Raw genomic sequence first — 22625 nt, 5'->3', positions numbered from 1 at the left:
GACACATGTTAACTTTTAAAAAAAAATGTAGATACCGTACTTTATGAGCTTTGTCATAATGAGCATTGTCCTCATTAGAGAGTTCTATAATTACTAGCGGGATACCCGTGCTATCGCACGGGGCCGTTTGAATTTAATATTACGTGGATAAGATCTATCTTATAAAGTTATTTCGTATATATTTAAACAATACACATATTAATTGGATGACTATCGGAATAAAAATTAAACATGTAGTATGTTAAATAATAGTTAATGATGTAAGAGCTAATAATACATCTAAATTTTAGGTATTTAACTAAAACAATAATTACACGTCGCAATATGTCATTTGTCAGTTTTTAAATTTGTTTTACGGGTCATAAATATTCACATAATCACAAATATAAACAAAAAATATGTAGCAACCTTTATGCATTGATTAAAGTAATATAACAACACTATACTTATTTGATCTAATATAAAAATACTTAGAACCCATTTATAAAAACACTTATTTGATCCAATGCTGGGTAAAATAATTTTATAAAAATAATTAATAGATTTTTCTTGTTTATTAAAATATTTGTAACTTGTTTCCGTTTATAAAAATAATTGTATCACCAATATACTTTTTCGCATTTATAAAAATATTTTTAACGCATTCACGTTTATAAATATAATTGTATTAATAGTAGACTTTTCCCGTTTATAAAGTTATTTGCAATTTATTTTCGTTTATAAAAATAATTGTATCAACAATAGTCTTTTTTCATTTATAAAAATAATTGTATCAACAATATACTATTTTTGTTTATAAAAATATTTGTAACTTATTCCCGTTTATTAAATCAATTGTATCAATAGTTGACTATTCCCGTTTATGCAAATATTTGTAATTTATTCCGGTTTATAAAGTCAACTGTATCAACATTAGACTTTTACTTTTTCCCATTTATAAAAATATTTATAATTTATTCCCTTTTATAAAATCAATTGTATCAACAATAGCTTTTTTTTCCAGTTATAAAAATACTTATAACTTATTCCAGCTTATAAATATAATTGTATCAACAATATTTTTTTTCTAATTTATTAAAATATTTGTAACTTATTTCCCTTTATTAATATAAGTGTATCAACAATAGTATTTTCCCTTTTATAAAATATTTGTAATTTATTTCCGTTTATAAAATAAGTTAACGGTAAACTTTTCTTCGTTTATAAAATATAAAATATTTGTAACTTATTCAAATTTATAAAATATTTGTAACTTATTTGAAAATATTTGTAACCTAATCATTAATTTAGAAATATTTGTATCAACAATAACTTTTCCTTTATAAAAATATTTGCATCAAAAATAGATCTTTTTCGTTTATAAAAATGTTTATATCCAAGATACATCTTTTCCCATATTTAAAAAGAATGTCGCTTTAAAAAAATTGAATCAACAATATACATTAAAAAATAAAGTAACACTTACTTTTAATTTATGATAAAATAATTTTTTAACTTCTAAACTATAAAAAATTTAGTTTAAATGCGTAATTTGGGCTGAAAAAAAGAAAAGAAGTTGCTACTAATTTATCAATATCTGTTCAAAGTAAAACGTATGCAAGAGCAAATAATTACATTTGATTATATTTATCAATAATACTGAAATGTTATCTTTTCACATTAAATTATTTTTGTATTAACTTATATTATGTATAAAAATAATTTTGTATATATATATAAACTATTAAATTGAATTTTTCCAACGATGCAAATGTACGGTGATAATGATATTCTAGTCTAATAAACATTACATTAGCATCACAATAGTTATGGTTCAAATAAGTGGTTATATGGAAAAATTTAAATTTCCTCAATAAATGAATAAAATATTTATTGTAGTAATAAGGGATATGTACAAATATCATAAAGTGATTGATTTATGCATAGAAAAAGTATAAAGTGATTGATTTATGCATAGAAAAGTATAACGTGGGAATTTTAATTTATTTTATAGTCATAAAATGGTTTTCAATTTAATAATAAAATTTTATAAAGTCTACCATAAATGTAATTTAACCATAATTATTGTAATTATTATTTAATTGCCTTTAATATATATAAAAATCAAAATACGAATAGAAATAAAAATTGGATCCCTGTCTTAGTTTTAAGTCTTTCCGTCTTCCCAATTAAATTGCTTTAAACAGCGAAAAATTAAATTTATATTGAAAAAAATTAAATTTATATTGAAAAGTGAGAAAGATAGCATTGATAGCTATAGGAATTTCTATTTTTTATTGTTTCAAATCATAATGAGTTAAGTTTTTTTTTTCTTGTATTATGTCATAATATTAGATATAATTTGTTTATCACATTGGTTTAAATAAATATTTTATAAGAAAAGTCATAACTAATTGAATGAATCAATTTTTATAGTACCAAAATTATCTTGGCAAATTTTTATCGTCCCGTGTTTTTTTTATCAAAAATAAAAATTTGTAATATTTTTTTGTATAACTAATTATATTTTATAAGAAAATAAGATTATTATTGTCGTTCAATTAAGTTTCCCTTTCTCATAAAATATTTTTTTCGTTTTTATAAATATCAAAAAATTATTTTTTTAAGTCAACAAAATATATATATTAAAAGATAAATTAATTATTGAAGGAGAGATCATAAAATAATCTATTATTGAAAGATATATCACATAAATTATTGCAAAACAAAATATTAAATTCAACGTTTTTTAAATTAACATTATCTCGATTATTTAAAATAATTTGAATTCAAAATTAAATCAATATTTTTATTTATTTATTAGATTTAAAATAAAAATGAATTATCTTAATTAGAAAGGTTTAGGTCAATTTTTACTTCCTGTATTCCGTTTTGAATCGAAATAGAACCTACTATTTATTTTGAATATATTGGAATGCATACAGTCAGCAAATAATAGCTATAATTTTTTTCGTAGAATGCAGAGAAATAGTAGGTTATTAGTTCCAATTATATAGACGTCAAAAAAAATTATCTATTTAAAATTAAAGATATTCTAGGATTTATACATAATTCATTAATATAACTATATAAATAAAAAAAAACAAATAATATAAGACTCAATACTGAAACGAAACATCCTTGTTAAATAAACATAAAATTAAATAAATAACTTTTTCAATGCCTATAATCAACAGAGTGTTAATGAGATATGCTGCAGTAACGAAACGATTGAAAAAAGTGAATTAAAAAAGGAGTAACAGATGAAGATGGCCTTGTCGGTGAAGTTGAAAATTTTGTTCGAGTTGGAAGTCTTTGTTGCAGAAAAGGATATTGCTTCAGCTTTTGGATTTGAAATGGTATATTATAGGGTTTCGGTATGAGATAAATATGAAGAGATTATATTGCAGACCGAAATAATCAAATATTGTTGTGAAGAAAGAGAAATATTTCTAAATATAATTCAAATATATTGATAATATACTGATAACTATCCAAAATCAAACAGTGGTAAAAATAATACCATTATCTTAATAATTATCTTAAAAACATAGGAACAGAAGAAAAAAATGAAGAAAAAAAATCATCAAAACGAAAACAATAACCAACAACATCAATGAACCACCTATCAATAGTGTGCTTATCACTATTTATGTAAATCTGTTCTCCTTTCTTAGAGGAGCTTCAAAGCTAATTTTTTTTCCAGATGCTATAGTTGCTGCATTTTTGTATTTTGTTTTAGGGAGACTTTGTTGCGATGGACAGATCCCAATCTATTAACACGAAACAAAAAACATAAATAAGATCTGAGGACTGAGGTGAAACCAATTGCATGGAAACAATTTTTTTTTGCAATGAAATAGGAATATTTTAAACGTGTAAAAGGATGAACAATGAAGAAGAACATATAAACAACAACATTAACACAAAACATCGTAACAAAAAATAGAAAACAAATGAAGTTATTAAGATCTGAGGTAAAATCTATTGTAGAAAAATAAAATCTCTTGGTGAGATTATACTTAGTGGTGTGCAAAAGAAAAAATTGGTGATATGATGTTCATTACCTAGAAAGACCATTCTTATAGTGGTGGTATCGGATGATGTTGGAAAACAAAAAGTTGAAATATTCACATGGGAAAGAGAAAGCATTCGTAGAAAATTGATATGAAGCATGCTTGGAACACAAAGGTTTTACTTTTTACGGTAAAAAATCTGTGATAATTCCCAATGCTGGGAATGATTAAGGTAAATGAATGGGTTTAAAAAAAACGTGAAAGAGTGTATGTGGGAAACCAATGGACCAATGAAAATTATTTAAAATCTTCAAATAATTAAATAAAATTTATTAAATAAATGAAATGCATTGGGCAACATAAAACGTGTTGCAAGTTTTTTCATATTCCAATAAAAAAAATTTAATTAATTAGGGTGCTCATTGCTCAAATACAAAACAAATCACGTTAGTATCTTTAATCATTATTTTTTGTAATTCTCAATGCATGCAATGTGGAATAATGTGGAATAATAAAAAAAGGAAAAGTGAAGAGTGGGAAAAATTAATCGTGCAGTTTTTTGTAGTGATGTCATGTCAGCAAAATTAAGATTACAATCAACCATATTGCAGTATTTAACAAATAAACTAATTTGCCCTTAATTATTAAATTAGTTTAAGTTAAACTCAATTAAGATATACGTGGAATTTCCAGGTACTTTAAATTTTATATATTGTTAATAGATTTCTTTCATTCATAGTATTTTGTTTTCTTTATTTAAACAAAAAATATAGTTACCGCTACCTATGGTCTTGTAACATACTGCCTATTTTAATGCATTGTGCCGGATTGATGCAGACATTATTCACTATATGTGAACCGTGTGGCATGCAACATCCAAAAGTTCTAAATTATATACAATGGCAAAGTTTGAAAGATGCTCGGCGTGTGACGAGTGAAGATACTCTAATGGCCCCAACATTGTTGGCCCTTGACAGAACCGTGTAGGGATGCCTCTCTTTTGTTTGTTAGCGGATTGTTTAATCGTGATGCCCACGGTTTAGTTGGGATGGGGAAGAGGTTAGGATGTAGGACTTGGGTGGGTTGTTTACCTTGTGTGGACTCTAGTATCGGTGTTCTTTCTGTTTCAAACCAGATGCCTGGTGCTTTTTAATGGAACCATATTTTCGTCAAAAAAAGAATGGTAAAATTTACTTTGATATGTAACATTCATGAATTCAAGGCCACCCTATGTTGAAATTTGAAATTCTCATTACTCCTGCTATTTTAGACATAATACATAGTATAAGAGTCTCACAAAAAAACCACAATCCAACATTAAGCATACAAATAAATATTTATACTGCTCTTAACATATGTAGTAAGTAGTACTCAAGCCAAACACATTTTCATTGCATTTCTCCGTTAAACGTCCTTCTCCTTATCACCTGTCTTTGGAACTTTGATGAAAATATTTCTCAGAAGTTCAATGTAAAGTGGAAGTTGTGATACTGCATACAAAGTCAAAGGGAAGCACGTGACTGAATAAATCAGAAACACAATGTGTTTGAACTTGTCGTCAATCAAAAAGAAATGAGTAGAACAGAAAGCAACAAACAATGCAACCATCGACAAGAAAAGAGAACTCAATCCTAAAAGAAGCTTCCTTGGCAAATCAACTCTGAAATCTTTGGCTTCTTTTTTAGAGGTGATTATAGCAAGGAACATTATGAGTGCAGCGACAGAGAAACAAAGACCAATTAGTGAAGACATGGCAAATGTATCAAATGCAGGCTTTCCTTTCAATGTTGGCTCGCCTGTATCACTTTTGTTGCCGCCCGGCACTGTGCTTGACGTAGCAAAGGCAACGCCGGCCAGGAGTACTGCTACTACAGAACAAGACTCAGAAATATCTTTGAACCATGCATTACCATATTCTTCCAGCGTTGCATGTGTTTTCTTGAATATTTCTCCTGCTGTTTTGTTCTTTTTGTTTGTTCTAACTGTGAAATGTTCTGGCACTAGTCCATTAGTGTACTGCTTCATGATACAAAAGTTGTTAGAATATTATATTATATTAAATTAAGTAGAAAAGTTTTATCAATGAAAAACATTTTGATTTTAAAAATAGGACTCGTTAAATAAGCTTCTAAATAAGTTCTTCATAAGTTAATCCAAACCAAACACAATATGACCCTATTTGAACAAATAGTTTTAATTCAGAGTTTATAGGATAAACATTAATTTTTTAAGTGCTTATATTAAGCTAGTTATAACCTATATTTTCATAATGCATCACGGATTATGAAAAACATTTATAAACTCTCCAAACAACACCACAAGTGCTTGTGTCAAAAAATAAGCTCAAATAAGTCGTTTCAAACTAACTTGGAGTTGAACTTATGTCTATAAAAATATAAATACCTCAAACCATTTGATATTCCACATCATTTTAAAGGCAGATCCAGAAATGTAACCATCTTGATTATAGTCATCATACATTGTAGCTGCTAAATGTAACACAGTGTTCTCTTCCTTGTCCACACCTTGGATTAAGTTATCAAATATTGCCTCTGTTTTACCCTCTTTAAACCGTTTTCTTAATGCCTCAACAACATTGGTTCTTCTGTTCTCAACTGCTAGAAGTAATACATTTTTATTTTCCAAGTTAACATCGTATATTGAACTTGGTATTTTTGTTATAAGCTCATTCACTATTTCAACTATGCCATTTTTTGCTGCTGTCAAAATTGCTGTCTCACTTTCCAGTTTCTTATAAACTGCTTTTCCACGTTCCGCTCTTGTCAAAAACTCTGTCTCCCCTATATTATATAAATAATAACAAAACATTAAAATTAAAAAATAATTTGTTTCAAAAAATTTAATATCTACACAACAACATAAATAAATTACACTTAAAAAGTATCAATAAATCTTACACTTAAAAAGTATCAATAAATCATGAAATCATGAATGAATATTAATATTTTTCTCTCCAATATCATTAAAAAAATGACTTCTAATTCAAGTTTCATCAAGAAAAAGACTAATAATTTCAAAACTATCAACTCCATCAAATAGATCTCATTCATCTCCACCAATATGCTACATTTTGTTGCTCCTTTGTTATAGACCTTACTCTTTCTCTGAGTAAAAAAAGCTCAAATTATATCATCCGAAAATTTTTAAAAAGTTTGGTATGTGGTACCAAATATGTACCGGTTGATGTAGCAACTTAAAAAAAAAAAAAATTGGTACTCCTTCGGTGCGTATCGGGTGAGTACCGTACGCGTACTGTTTCCGGGTATGTACCCGGTACCGGTACTTCACCAAATATGGAGTACCCCTGCTTCAAAGTAATAGAAAATATGATGAGTCCTGTTTTTCACTACACTTCCACTAGTGGATGTTAGGCTTTAATTTCATAGAATAAGAAAAGTCATGTTTTGCATTAAACTTCCACTAGTGGAGGTTGGGCTTTAAACTAATAGAATAAGGATGGTCATCCTTAAATGTAGAATTTGAATGATCAAACTTTTCTTGTATAAATAGAGCACCATGATCCATTTCAAAATCAATCAAAAACAGATTCACATTATATAAATTTCTGAATCTATTTTGGTATTCAGAGCTTTTTTCGCCACCACCGTGGCTTCATAGATCCTATCTTTCCGTCTTCCGCTACAAACTTGTTGTGTTTCTCTAATGGCGAGTCCGTCATCACCGACGCTCTCATCTACGGCATCGAGTATTCCTTTTGCTACTTTCAACTACAAATTTACAGAAAAACTAGATGATAAGAATTATCTAGTGTGGCTGCAGCAGGTTGAACCGGTGCTCCAAGCGCACCGTCTTCATCATTATTGTGTTGCTCCGCGAATTCCTGAGCAGTACTTATCCGAAGCAGATCGTCTTGCTGGTAACGTGAATCCTGCATTCACTGCGTGGGAAGTGCAAGATCAATTGCTCCTCTCGTGGCTTCAATCATCACTTTCCACTTCGCTTCTCCCTAGCGTCATTGGCTGCCGGCATACGTGGCAGCTTTGGGATCGGATTCACAAGAATTTTCATTCTAAAGTCAAGGCACAAGCACGGCAGCTGAGAACTGAGTTGCGGACACTCAAGAAAGGTACAAATAGTGTTACTGAATTTCTTGACAAAATCAAGGCAATCTCCGATTCTCTAATGTCAATCGGTGAAACAGTTTATACGACTGAGCAATTGGATGTTATTCTTGAAGGACTACCTTCAGAATATGAATATTTAGTTACGCTCATTAACAGTAAGGTTGATTGGTTTGATTTTGATGAGATCAAACCATTATTACTTGCGCATGAACAACGAGTCATCAAACAGAAAATTGTTGAAGAAGTTGCTTCGTTGAATGTAACTCAAGTAGCAACTTCAAGCAACCAGAATGTCATTCCTCAAGCAAACTACACTGCTGCCACTCAGTCAAATGACAGCTCTAAATCTGAAAATGCCAATTCTGGTCGTAATTTTTATGGTGGTCGTGGTGGCCGAGGCAGCGGTCGTTTCGGTCGTGGTCGTGGCCGTGGCTTTGGCCGTGGGAATATTTAGTGCCAAGTCTGCTACAGGTATGGTCATGATGCATCCATTTGTTACCATCGCTTCAATACTCAATACGCTCCACAAGGTCAGTATCCCGTTGCTCCTGCTTATGGTAACTATGGTCAGTATCCCGCTGCTCCTGCTTATGGTAACTATGGAAATATGAGACCTGCTACTGCTGTCAATTACACTACTAATGCTACATCTCAACTACAACAACCAGCTGCTTGGACCATGCCTGTGCCTTTAGGTCCTCCTGCCTTGGTTCCTCAGGCTATGTTTACCAATGCTACTAATCCTGCTGCGCCCATTCCTTTCTTTGATACAGGTGCCACAAACAATGTGAGTTCTCAGCCAGCACCTAACAATACTGGAGTGCCTCCCCCTCCTCACCTAGAAAACGTTTTTCTAGGAAATGGCCAAGGTTTGCGTGTTCATTCCATTAGCTCTAAGTCCTTTCCATCTCCCATTAATCCTAAAATTCAACTGCATCTCAAAGATATTCTACATGTTCCTTCAATCACTAAAGATCTAATTAGTGTTCACAAATTTGCTTATGATAATAATTGTTATTTTCAAATTCACCCATTTCACTATGTTGTGAAATCACAGGCTGACAATGCTCCTCTCCTTCAAGGTCCCGTAGCTACCAGTGGCCTATATCCTCTAGATAATTCCAGTTTCAAGTCTGTTTCATCTTTGAATAATGTTTCCCCTTCCCAAGTGAACTACACTGTATCACCTCACACACTTTGGCATAATCGACTAGGACATCCTAGTTCTGTTACTCTAAATTCTGTTTTGAAGATGTGTAATCTCACTACTATTCCACGAAATAATATTGACTTTTGTGTTGCTTGTTGCATGGGAAAGTCTCACAGGTTACCTTCCCAAGCTTCTAACACTGTTTATACTGAGCCTCTTCAACTTGTATATTGTGATTTGTGGGGTCCAGCACCAATGTTGTCTTCTATGGGGTATAAGTACTATGTGTCCTTTATTGATGCCTTCAGTCGTCATACATGGATATACTTTCTAAAAACAAAGGATGAAACATTGTCTAAATTTAAGGAATTTAAGAATCTAGTTGAGCTTCAATTAAACACTAAGCTAAAGGCCATACAAACAGATTGGGGGGGGTGAGTTTAGACCTTTCAAACAGTTCCTAGCTGATCTAGGCATTGTCCACCGACTTATTTGCCCTCACACTCACCATCAGAATGGGGTTGTTGAAAGAAAACATAGAGATATTGTTGAGAAAGGTTTGTCCTTGTTGTCTCAAGCTTCTCTTCCCTATCATTTTTGGGATCATGCATTCCATACTGCAGTTTATCTAATTAACAGGTTGCCTGCCTCACACACTAATCTGATCCCTGTCCAAGTTTTGTTTAAAACACCGCCAAACTACGCTTTCCTCAAAGTATTTGGTTGTGCCTGTTTTCCATTACTTAGACCCTACAACAATAATAAACTGCATTTCAGGTCCTCGGAGTGTACTTTTCTTGGCTATTCACCATCGCATAAAGGCTACAAATGTCTTGATGCATCTGGAAGGTTATTCATCTCTAAAGATGTGTTATTCAATGAGTATGTATTTCCCTTTAATTATCTTAAACTACCTTTACCGTCCAACCCTGTACCCTCCTCCACACCCTCCACCTCTCCTCTTGGAGTCGTGTCTCCTGTTCCTATATCATCTATCCCACCCACTAGCCCAAACACAATCCCAGCTACCACGCCTCAAATATACTCACCTGTTTCATCCCACCAGAGCCCTGTTCACCTCACTAATAGCCACAACTCCACCTCTCTTCCATCTACAGCCTCCAGCACCATTGATCCCAATTCTCCTACCCCAGCTACCACACCTCAACTATACTCCCCTGTTCCATCTCACCAGAGCCCTATTCACATCACTACTAGTCACAGCTCCACCTCTCTACCATCTACAGCCTCTAGCACAATTGATCCTAATTCCCCTACCCTAAGCCCCTCACCACCCGCTACTATTAATCACCATCCTATGATGACCCGTTCCAAAACTGGAAATCCTAGACCCCGTCAGTTTCCTACCCTTCTTTTAACCACTGTAGAACCTACCACTGTGAAACAAGCCCTTACCTCACCTCAATGGACTCAAGCAATGGAAACTGAATATAATGCTCTTATGAGAAACAACACTTGGACTCTAACTTCTCTACCCACTGGACAAATACAAGGCAAGACTTGTAGCTAAGGGTTACCTTCAAAAGTATGGGTGTGATTACACAGAAACCTTCTCTCCAGTTGTCAAGCCCGTCACTGTTAGAATTATTCTAACCATTGCCCTCACAAACAGTTGGCCTCTCAAGCAAGTTGATGTAAATAATGCTTTTCTTAATGGCTATCTTGATGAGGATGTATACATGACTCAACCTCCTGGTTTTGTCTCCAGTGATGCCTCTCTGGTTTGTAAACTTAACAAAGCAATTTATGGGTTAAAACAAGCCCCAAGGACATGGTATGATCGACTCACAAAAACATTAATTAGTTTTGGTTTCCAACAATGCAAGTGTGATCCTTCTTTGCTCATATTCAACAACAAAGGTTGTTGCATCTACATGCTTATCTATGTCGATGATATTATCCTCACTGGTTCCTCACCTATTATGATTCAACAACTCATTACCAAACTAGACAGTGTTTTCTCTCTCAAACAACTGGGTGATCTAGACTATTTTCTTGGAATTGAGGTTAAGCGCACTTTCAATGGTAATTTACTGTTGTCTCAAGGAAATTATGTGAGAGATCTCCTGCAGAGAGCAGAGATGGATGGTTGCAAAAGTATTACTACACCTCTCCCAGCTGCACTTAAACTCTCTAAAGCTGGTACTGATTTCTTTGAAGATCCAGCACTTTACAGGAGCATTGTAGGTGCTCTACAATATGTTACCATTACCAGACCAGAGCTCGGTTACTCTGTGAATAAGGTGTGTCAATTTATGTCTCAACCTCTGGTTTCTCATTGGTCTGCCGTAAAGAGAATCTTAAGGTATCTTAAAGGTACAAGTGATTATGGATTGGTGTTCAAACCAGCTAGTTCTGTTGCTCCTATTCATCTCAGGGCCTACTGTGATGTTGATTGGGCATCAGATATGGATGACAGACGCTCAACTTCTGGTGCTTGTGTATTTTTGGGACCTAACCTCATCTCTTGGTGGTCTAAAAAGCAAACTCTTGTTGCCAAGTCTTCTGTTGAAGCAGAATATCGCAGCCTTGCTCTTGCTGCCTCTGAAATTCTTTGGGTTCATTCGTTGCTTCACGAATTGTGTTTGCCTATTCCTACTCCTGTCATCTATTGTGATAATCAAAGTACAGTTGCTCTTAGCCACAATCCGGTGTTGCATTCAAGGACAAAGCATATGGAGTTAGACATATTCTTTGTCAGGGAAAAAGTACTCAACAAATCGCTATTAGTTGAACATGTTCCTGCACAGTTTCAAATTGCAGATATTCTCACAAAATCTTTGGCTCGTCCTCAATTTTGTTTCCTTCGAGACAAACTCAGAGTGTCAAACACCACTGAGTTTGTGGGGGGAGTAATAGAGAATATGATGAGTCCTGTTTTTCACTACACTTCCACTAGTGGATGTTAGGCTTTAATATCATAGAATAAGAAAAGTCATGTTTTGCATTAAACTTCCACTAGTGGAGGTTGGGCTTTAAACTAATAGAATAAGGATGGTCATCCTTAAATGTAGAATTTGAATGATCAAACTTTTCTTGTATAAATAGAGCACCATGCTCCATTTCAAAATCAATCAAAAACAGATTCACATTATATAAATTTCTGAATCTATTACAAAGTGTCTCCCTTTCTGGTGTATTAAAAATTCTTGTCAAAAACGCTGTTTCATTAGTTATTTTCAGTAATATCTTAAAACCCACTTGGTTTAATGCAGATTTAACTTACCTGGGCTATTCTCGCAAGCAGATTTAACATATTGTACTTGTTTGGTGCCGATTGGCGAATACGATTGATAAGGCGACTCCATAAATCTGTTCAATAGTTGACCACTCCATTTGTGTTTTTGCTTCATCTTTTTAATTTCTTCAACCCCTTTTAAGAAATTTTTAACACATAATCCATAGAACAATAAAACAAACATTGAATATTCATATAATCAACTAAGATGAGACATTTAATTACCTATTCCTAAAACACCAAGGATGTAGCTGAATGCTAACTTCATAAACAAAAGACATGTAGCATAGTATTCTCGAAGAATTTTGGGTTTGGGTTTCTCTCCCATATCTTTAGATCCTGCAATTCAATAACCGTTTCATTTTTGGGTTACGTGCTTACTATACTACTGTAAGATGTAATTCACACATACCATATTCAGCAGTACAATTAGTTTGTTTCGTCAGCACTCCCTTCAGTTTCTCTTTACATTTTTGAAAAAAGAGATAACACGTGTCATAGTTCGCTGGACAATTGTTGGGGGAGCTTGACTTATCTTGTTTCATGCCATAATATTCCATAGCGTCTTCCACATTTAGGGTTCCCACGGGTATACCTTGTAATGCATAAATGTATTAAAACAACGAATAATGGATATTAATGTACACAATATTGATATATTGCACACTTACAATGGTACAGAATCCACTTCCACCATATCATCTTGCATCCACTTTTGAATGCTGAGGGCCTAGTAGCAAGAAGTTTGAGAGGGCTAAATCCTTCTTCGTTCGGAATGACAGTAAGAAACGAATAGTTATTGATTATTATAAGCGCCAAATCTGTTGCATTATACACAAATATTAGTATTCTAGATACTGTTTTTCTAACGCTCTAGATTCACATGCAGATTTAGATTCTCATGAATGGATGCAAAATCCAATATAAGAAGAAGCAAACATGCAAATTAAGTATAAAAATTAATTACCGAAAACTTCTCTCCTGATGGCACAGTGAAGAATACTATCTCCATTGCATCTAATAAATTTATAATAATTATAAGGATTATGATAATCATACAATTTGAAAAGATAAACAAAAGTTTGTTTTTGGCAAGACAATGCAGCAAGAAATAAAGGAGTCTCTCCATCGTTGTTATAGATATCAATCAAATGCTTCCTTTCACCATTTTCTCCTATAATACATTTGCATATATCTTTGAATCCTCTTGATGCTGCAAGGTGCAATGGAGTGTCCCCCTTTTCATTCACACATTCAAGGGCCTCCTCAATTTCGTGACTTATGATTGAAGCAACAAGATTTCTAACAGATTCTTCATTGTCCTCATTTACTGCCACATGTAGTGCTGTTCCTCTACTTTTGTTGATTTTTATTGTGCTGAATTTTGGATCTGAATTGTATAGATTCTCAACTTCTTTCCAATTTCCTTCTATTGTATACCGTCGTAGCGTGTCCGCTAGATACACACATTTCATAGAGTTAATAATTGGTTGCAATCTAATTTACTACTGGAAATAAAATTGCCAATGAAATTAGAGGTTTACCTTCGATGTTACCTTCCGAATCCGATAAGTATAATGTGTCATAAATATAGTCTAGCATATCAATATAGTTGCGCATTTCAATAATGTTGAATTGAAGAGTGAAAGAACAATGTGAGTTGAGGAAGAGAAGTTTAACTCTTATGTTATATATATATATATATATATATATATATATATATATATATATATATATATATATATATATATATATATATATATATATATATATATATATATATATATAGGGAGCATATCAAGTGAGAGCATTTTAAAATGAGAGATGAGAGGAATAAATATGAACCATTCGATTCATCAAGAGAAAGAAAGTAATAGCCACATTAATGCATTAACCTTCTCTCTCTTGATGAATCCAATAATTGATATTTATTCCTCTCATCTCTCATTTTAAAATGCTTTCACTTGATATGCTCCCTATATATATATATATATATATATATATATATATATATATATATATATATATATATATATATATATATATATATATATATATATATATATATATATTCCAATGCATGCAGCTTGTAGTTCTTGTTATAAGTGAATTTGAAGGATAAGAGAAAAAGAAAAGATATTATTCCATAAAATATAGAAGAACCGAACTAGTAAAGTAAAAGAAAAAGAAAAATATAGATTCTAAAGGAAAGTTTGTTTCTAAAATCTACAAGTTAAGAATATATAGTATTATGATTGCTACAATTCAATAAACATCATGAATATATACAACAAATTTTTACCTTACTTCCAATTTAAGTAAGTAAAAGAAGGTTATTTTATGCTTTTTAACTTTAGCCTAAGATAAGATTCTTGTTAAAACATTTCTATATCATCTTGTTTTACGTGGTTTTGGAAGAGTTTTTTTTGTTTTTTTTTTTAATTTAATGAAAAAAGTTTAATCGTTACATTTGTAATTACTTTAAGTTTTTGTTTTCATGGCAGGTTTTTTTATTTATTATCAAAACCAATATTTTTATCATATGTTTAGATCAGCTAATTGAATTTTATTTTAATGAATTGAATGAGTTTTTGTTATTTATAGAGATTTTCGAACTTTCAGAGTAAAACGGTTGCACTGTCATATCTACTAAGTGCGTTTTATCAATTACATTTTGCGGTGCCATGAAGGGTACTGCCTGTTTTTATTCTAGGAAGTGTCACTAGGAATTTCAGCCTCATGGACTTTCGTTACTTTGTTAATTTGTATTATTTTCTTCCATGTCTGTGTCCAAGTTTTCTTTATTCTTGTTGGTAGAAAATTTATTTAAATCAAATGAAAATTAAATGGATCGAAGTTAGAATTGTTAATGAACCACTGTTTTATAAGTATTTCAAACATTTTTAAATGATTAGAGTTAGAACACATACGAAGATAATTCAACTTTTGTCGATGCAAGGATACAAATTAGTTTAAATTTATTCAACGTTGTGTTTTAACTATTTTATTTATTTTTTTAATCAAAAAATTATATTAAACGGAGAATTAAGGGTTCTCCAACCCAATTACAAAGGAGGAGCGGGAAAATATTAAAATTTATATAAGTTACTATAATTATTAAAGAAAATATTATAAGAAATATAATTTAATGGAAATACACCGATAATATAAAACAGTTTTACACCGTCAGTAAAATTATAACCGTTAATTTTTATAAACATTTGAATTTTTCTTTAAATCACAATAAAAGTATTTCTTTTCACACCGTGCACTACCTTTAAGCTCTAAGAATTATTGTTTAGAAGAAACATTTATGCATAGTTTAAATATAATAACGAGCTATCTTTACTTTTTATATAGAAAAGCTTTTTAAAACTATTTAGACCATACAAATATTTAAAAAAAATTGGTAAGTTAATCATATAGTTATGGTGGAATGCATTTTAAAATATAATTATTTAATTATATTTAATATTAATGTATGGAGATTATAAGATTTTTCTTTTATCATAATATATACCATTTAATTTTTTTGTTGTTGGAGTCAAAGCATTACTTTCTTATTTATCCAAAAAACAATAAGTACATCCGAAGATCTAGGCTCTGTTTGGTAAGACATGTATTCGAGCTTATAACTTATGTCTTATGTCTTATAAGCTCATATGATAATTTAGACTCGTTTGGTAACGGTCTTTTCATCACGAGCTTATAGCTTATTTTACTAGCTTATAGCTTATTTTCCAGACGCTATTTCAAATAGCGTTTTAGCTTATGTCTTATAGCTTATTATTTTTTCTTCCTTTTTTATCCTTATTATTTTAATTAAAATCAATTTTTAACCTTATAATTTATTTTAATTTAAAATCAAATAATTATATATTAACTATCTTTTGTCATTTTACATTTATAAGTTGATTGAACCGCTAATTTTATCAAACACTTCAATTAGCTTATAAGCTATCAGTCTCAACCATCCGCTATAAGCTATAAGTCATCAGCCATCAGTCATAAGCTATAAGCTATCAGCTAGCTTATCAGTCAACCGCTATTTTTACCAAACATACCCTAAGTCATATCTCACTATGACAACTAATTAGCTAGCTATTACATGGGATTTAAGTTTGTTGTTCAAACTACATCTAGCTATGATATTGTTTGTAATCACCTCTTTCAATATGGGGTTCAAGTTCTTTTGAGCAAAGATGATCCCATTTCTACCTCTCCAGACCTTATATATAGTTTCGGTCACAGCAATCTTCAACATATGTCTCCGCCACCCTTTTTTATTAGTTTCCTTAATGTTCCATTGTTCCTCTTCTTTCCATCCCATGGGTGTCCTATGGATTTTGAGCCATTCAAGCACATCTTTTCAAATTTGTTGAGCTTTTTGACATTCAAAGAAGAGATGTTCCAACGACTCATTTTTATCACAAAAGGCACATCTTCCATCCGTGGGTATACCAAAACGATTCAAACGGTCTTTCATTGGCAGTATTTCTTTAAGAGTCATCCATACAGTGAATTGGGCTTTTGGTCTAGCATAGTTTGTATACATGATCTTCCTCCACTCCACTTTTTCTCTCTCTCCAAGAAGGTCTTTATACATGCTCCTTGTATTATATTTTCCATCTTGAATAGCCTCATTCCAATATCTATTGGTTTTCAATTTGATCTCTTATCTTCATTATTTTCTTCAATATCCAAGAGCTATTATATTTTACATGCCATTCCATGATGTCCTCTCCTTTGAAATAGTATGTGTCCATCCATCGGATCCAAAGTTTGTCCGCTTTGGCTTGGATGTTCCACAACAATTTAGCAATTATAGCTTTAATTTGTTCTAAATCTGTAACGCAATCAAATTCAATCCACCAACATTTTTGGGTTCACAAACATTTTGCCAGGCAATTGGGGCTTTTTTACTCACTTCTTCTGAACCACTCCACAAGTAACTCCTACAAACCGCTTCTATTTGTTTTATTACTTTTTGAGGCAATGGAAAACTTGCATCCAATACGCTGTTACGGCGAAAAACACACTCTGAATCAATTGGCAGCACCCTGCATAATTCACCAGTTTTGCTGTCCAGTGTTTGATTTTTTCCACTATCCGATTCACAAGGGGTTGACATTGTTGTATTGTCACTTTCCTACTTGATAGCGGCACACCAAGCTACTTGAAAGGAAGTTTTCCTTCTGAGAAACCAGTGGCAGCAAGAATCTCCTATTTCACTTCTGGTTTGACACCCCCGAAATAGAGCTTGCACTTAGCCGGATGCGCTTTCAAACCGGTTGCCTTTGAGAAATTTTGGAACACCTACATCAGAATTCTAACAGACATGACATCTCCTCTTGTAAATAACATTAAGTCATCAGCAAAACTAATATTAACAATTTGCAGTTTTTTGCATCGCGGGTGATAATTGAAATCAGGAACACGATGCAAACTCTTCAGGCAGCGATGTAGATACTCCATAATGAGAACAAATAGCATTGGTGATATAGGATCGCCTTGTCGTAGTCCTCGTTTGGCTTTCAGCAGGTCCGTAACTTTCCCATTAATGGAATAACGATAAGACATAGTTGTTACGCAAACCATAATCCAATTTATAAATCTCACTGGGAAATTAAGTTCACGCATAATTGTTTCTAAATCCGTCCATTCCTTCGTATCATACGCCTTCTGGATATCCATTTGTATCGCACATCTTGGTGATATATGTTTTCTATTGTAGCCCCGCAAAAGCTCATGCGTCATCAATATATTATCATGAATCACCTTCCCGGGAAGAAATGTCGACTGACTATCATCCACTACTTCATTGATCACTCAACTAAGTATTCTCGTAAGGATTTTTGAAATGATTTTGTAAATTGTTGTACAACAGGAAATCAGGCGCATTTCTTTCATGGTTTTTGCATCCGGTGTTTTCGGGATCAATGTCACCAAAGCACAATTGACTGCAGCATAAATTTTGTTTTTCTCAATGAAATCCTTCAAAACCTTCATCAGATCATCCTTAGTAATTCTCCGAGTAGCTTTAAAAAATTTAGCATTGAAGCCACCCATTCCCGGTGCTTTTGTGTCTCCAATACTCTTCAAGGCTTGCCATACCTTTGTCTCAGTGATAGGATGTATTAGGTCCTGGTGGAACCTCTCATGAAGTTGTGGGCCAATTAAGTCACCATAGAAATTCAACACTGCCTTCTCCATTTCTTTGAATTCAGTCATTGTGTCACCATTACTATCTACAATTTTGTGTATACCATTTTGTTTGTTCCTACCTTTGACCACCGCATGAAAATATGCTTTGTTTCCGTCGCCGAGCTGTAACCAAGTTACTTTTTCCTTCTGCATCAGCAAGCTTTCTTCTTCATCAATCGCTCGCAATACCATTTCAGTCCAGTTTTTAACTTCTTGAATCAAGTTTCGGTTGAGGCAATCATATGCTAGTTTCTATTGGGCAGTCATGAAGTTTGTGCAATACTCCTCGATTCTCTTGGCTCCGGAAGACACCTGTCTGTTCAAACCTCTAAGGATAGGTTGCAGTTGCTTCAATTTTCTGCACAATATGTACATAGGCTTACCTGTCTCCTCAGTTTTCCAATTTCTTTGCACTACAGCCAGAAATGCAGGTTTCTCAACCACAATGTTTAGAAATTTGAATCGCGGTTATTGCTATGAGTGAATTCAATTTTTTCTCCTTGTATCTTTACTCTGAGGGGATTATGATCTGAGATGTGAGCATTCAAAATTTCAACAACACACTCCTCAAAAGTTGTATACCATTCTTTGTTGCAAATCATCCGATCGATTCGAGAGTAAATGACTCCATTCACATGTTTGTTTGTCCATGTAAAGTGAGGTCCAAGAGTGTCATGTTCAAACAGACTAGCTGTGTTCATCATCTCTTCAAGATCTTCATATTCATTTTTTTGCACCATCTTCCCTCCAATTCTATCTTCCGTCGTGCGTACATTATTGTAATCACCTATCACCATCCATGGCTCCTTTATATTATCTGCTAATTTCATAATGTCTTTCCACAGTTTCCTGCGGTTTAGTAATTGGTTTTAGGCATAAACCACAGTCATCCAACAGACTTGTTGCCCTGATTTATTTTGGATTTCACAATACAGAAATTGATCTGAACACATATGTTTGATCAGTTCCATGCTATCCTTCTTCCACAAAACCCAAATCCTTCCATTTAGGTGTTCCTCATAATTATCACACCAGTTCCAAATACTACCAAAAACTTGTCTCACCCTAGATGCATTATTTCTTTTAACACGAGTCTCCAATAAAGCCACACAAGACACATTCAAGGCTTTGAGATGGGCTGCAATCTCAATGTGTCTTGCCCTTTTATTTAAGCCCCTAATGTTCCAAGCAAGTATCATGGGGGGAGATATTCCTCCACATTTCCCAGAATTTCAAATCCATTTTGACATCCAACACTAATGCCCTTCAAGTTGACATCAGTGGAACTTCCTCTGCCTTTAATCCTGCTAGTTGTGTCAATCTATATCCAGTCAGGTTGTTCTACTTCACTTTCCTAATTAGGCTCTTTATTCTCTTCTGGTTTCTCCTGCAGTTGCACTTGATTAGCTTTCACTGCCCATCGTTTTGGTGGATTTGCTACTTTTTGTTTCATTGCACAATCATGTCCAACTTAGTTGCATTCTAGACAAAACCTTGGCCTCCATTCATACTCAACTGGTTGAGTGAATTTCTTGTCATGGGGATCTTTAATTGTGATGTGTTCCTTCAGTTTCATAGTGATATCAACCTCAATGAGAACTCGCGCATAGGACACTCGCAATTTCTTCGCGGTACATTCATCCGTCATCATAGGTTTACCAATACCGCTTGCTATTTTCCCAAGGTTGCGTTCTCCCCAGTAAATAAAAGGGAGCTGATGGAAAATAACCCAAATTGGCATCACTCTAATGGCATCTTCCTTAAACGTGAAATCCGATTTCCATTCTTGCAAGAACATCGGTTTACGGTAGATTGTGTAAGGACCTCTCATTAGAATTGCCTCCTTATCTTCCTGCGATTTCAACCTAATGATGAAGAATCCTTCCTCATTATAGTATAATTCTGGTAGTGACACAAAGTTCCACGCGTTCATCATGAACTTCTTCACGGCGGTCATCGTTAGCTCCCCTTCCAAAACATACATAATTAAGGAGTTCTCCCAAAATTTCAATTCCGATTGTATATCCTGTTCTTCAATAGTAACCTCAATTTCTCCATCTACGACCGTTGGAGCTGTGTATGCAATTTCAAGTCCATTTGTATTTAAACGATTACCTCGTATAATTTCTACCCATGGTTGATTTTGTGCTTGTGGTATATCCTCTTCAGTCTCTGCTGCCTTCTCTTCTTCAACCGTTTCTAATTTTGCTGTGCTCGTGCCTTCTAGCTGAGTACCGAAGCTCCTTGGTTCAGATTGTGGTGTAAAAACTCTTACACTCACCGGTGGTGTGTGCGCCACCTCCTGTTTCCTCGGTCGGCCGCACATTCTTCCCATTGCCCCCAAATCGCCTCTCTGCTAGGTTTCCAATTCCTTTATCTTAAGATATACTACCTCCGTTCCTTTATATAAGAGACAACTCATTTTTTAGGTTCATTAAATAATCAATGTATTTGGACAATTTACAGACTAGATACATTAATTATTTAATGAATCTAAAAAGTGAATTGTCTCTTACATAAAGGAACGGAGGTAGTACCATTTAAATTTTTAATCGTTCAATTATTATATTAGTCACAATAAAATTAATTAGCATTGGATGAAAAATATCAATAGTTCAATAAAAATAATTATTTTAATTTTATAGATCAAAATACATGTAAAAATTGTGAGTTAAATTCATATTCTTGAAAAGAATGTTTTACAATACACGTTGACATATAATAATTCCAAAATATATTCCTCCTGCACAAAAGACAAAGTCTAAAATCATGAGAACTATGAGAGCACATATCAAATAATATGATCGGAAAATATAAAGATAATAAACTTTCTACCATTGAGAGTCAGTACAAAAAAATTGACTTTCCGTGACACTCAAAAGTTGTCACTAAAAGTCAATAATCTGTAGCTAAATGTTTGCAAAACTTTTAGTGACACCCATCTTTGGCGTCAACTTTAAGGGGGTGTAGTGTGACGCTAAATTGGATGTCAAGTTACAGACAAAATTTTACCTACAGCTATGTGACTGTCACAATAGGTTATCCTAATATTATAATTAATAAAACTTATACCTACGACTTTTTAGGTGTCACTAAAACATATATAAATTTAATTTTTTTTAAATATAAATTTTCTTTTTGCTGCCACTAAAACTTCAATGAACAAAATTTTTATTATATGAAAATATAATAAATTTATAATTTTACATTGACAAATATTACTAATATTAAAATTAAATGACTGATTATTTTAAAATACATTAAGAACCATAACAAAGTTAAATCACTAAAATTAAAAAATTATCCCATTTTATATTAAATTTAAATATTTCAACATAGAAAGTTTCATTCAATATACTAAGAATTTTACAAAAGAAATCAAATATATGAATCTTACAAAAGAAATCACATATATATGTATTTTAACATTCTTATATCTTCACTTTCATATATCTACCTCACTTGCACCCTCCATAAAATCAACCACTAGAGTGTTATATAAGTCCTCTCTTACATAAATGCCTGAAAAACAGGACATCAAAATGTCATTATAAAAGAGTGAAAATGTATTCATATAAATGCGGACATCAAAATGTCATTATAAAAGAGTGAAAATGTATTCATATAAATGCAGTGTTTTCATAAATTATTAAACTATATAAAGATTGAACCATCAGTAAAAATAGTAAGCACTTACGGAGTCAATATCTCCCCACGGAAAGGAGAACCATCAGTGACAAGAGTGTATACCAAGGTTCCAAGCATGACAACACCCAAAACGCTGAAAAGGATTCTTAGAGTTGCAACAACAGAACACTTTGTTTTTGGTTCTGTGCCACTACTGTATAGAAAACATCACATTACATTAGAACCGATTATGAAAATCATAACATTAAAAATCATATGGAAAA

The 22625-nt window shown here is 32.6% G+C and overlaps 1 protein-coding gene across 1 annotated transcript; it reads right to left on the bottom strand.

Moving 5' to 3' along the window:
• Positions 1 to 5224: 5224 nt before the first annotated feature.
• On the bottom strand, positions 5225 to 14172 carry LOC131662285 (uncharacterized). Its single transcript, XM_058932025.1, has 8 exons — positions 14055 to 14172; positions 13478 to 13966; positions 13182 to 13331; positions 12923 to 13105; positions 12736 to 12849; positions 12499 to 12645; positions 6399 to 6796; positions 5225 to 6011 (listed from the first exon to the last, which is right to left on the bottom strand). Exons 1-8 carry the CDS (start codon positions 14128 to 14130, stop codon positions 5400 to 5402), a joined length of 2169 nt encoding a protein of 722 aa, XP_058788008.1. The 5' UTR covers positions 14131 to 14172; the 3' UTR covers positions 5225 to 5399.
• Positions 14173 to 22625: the final 8453 nt, after the last annotated feature.

Source organism: Vicia villosa, linkage group LG3 (assembly GCF_029867415.1).
Source record: "Vicia villosa cultivar HV-30 ecotype Madison, WI linkage group LG3, Vvil1.0, whole genome shotgun sequence".
In the NCBI taxonomy this organism is placed as follows: Eukaryota; Viridiplantae; Streptophyta; class Magnoliopsida; order Fabales; family Fabaceae; genus Vicia; species Vicia villosa.
The sequence above is the reverse complement of the archived record's forward strand: the minus strand, read 5'-3'. Positions and strand labels throughout refer to the sequence as shown.

What these genes read in the sequence shown, in the direction of transcription:
- LOC131662285 (XM_058932025.1), bottom strand. Translation starts at nt 14,130, where the DNA reads ATGCGCAACTATATTGATATGCTAGACTATATTTATGACACATTATAC. An exon ending in TTCGGAAGGTAACATCGAAG is followed by an intron (nt 13,967 to 14,054) that starts GTAAACCTCTAA and finishes GTGTGTATCTAG; the next exon opens with CGGACACGCTACGACGGTAT. An exon ending in GGAATATCAAATGGTTTGAG is followed by an intron (nt 6,012 to 6,398) that starts GTATTTATATTT and finishes ATCATGAAGCAG; the next exon opens with TACACTAATGGACTAGTGCC.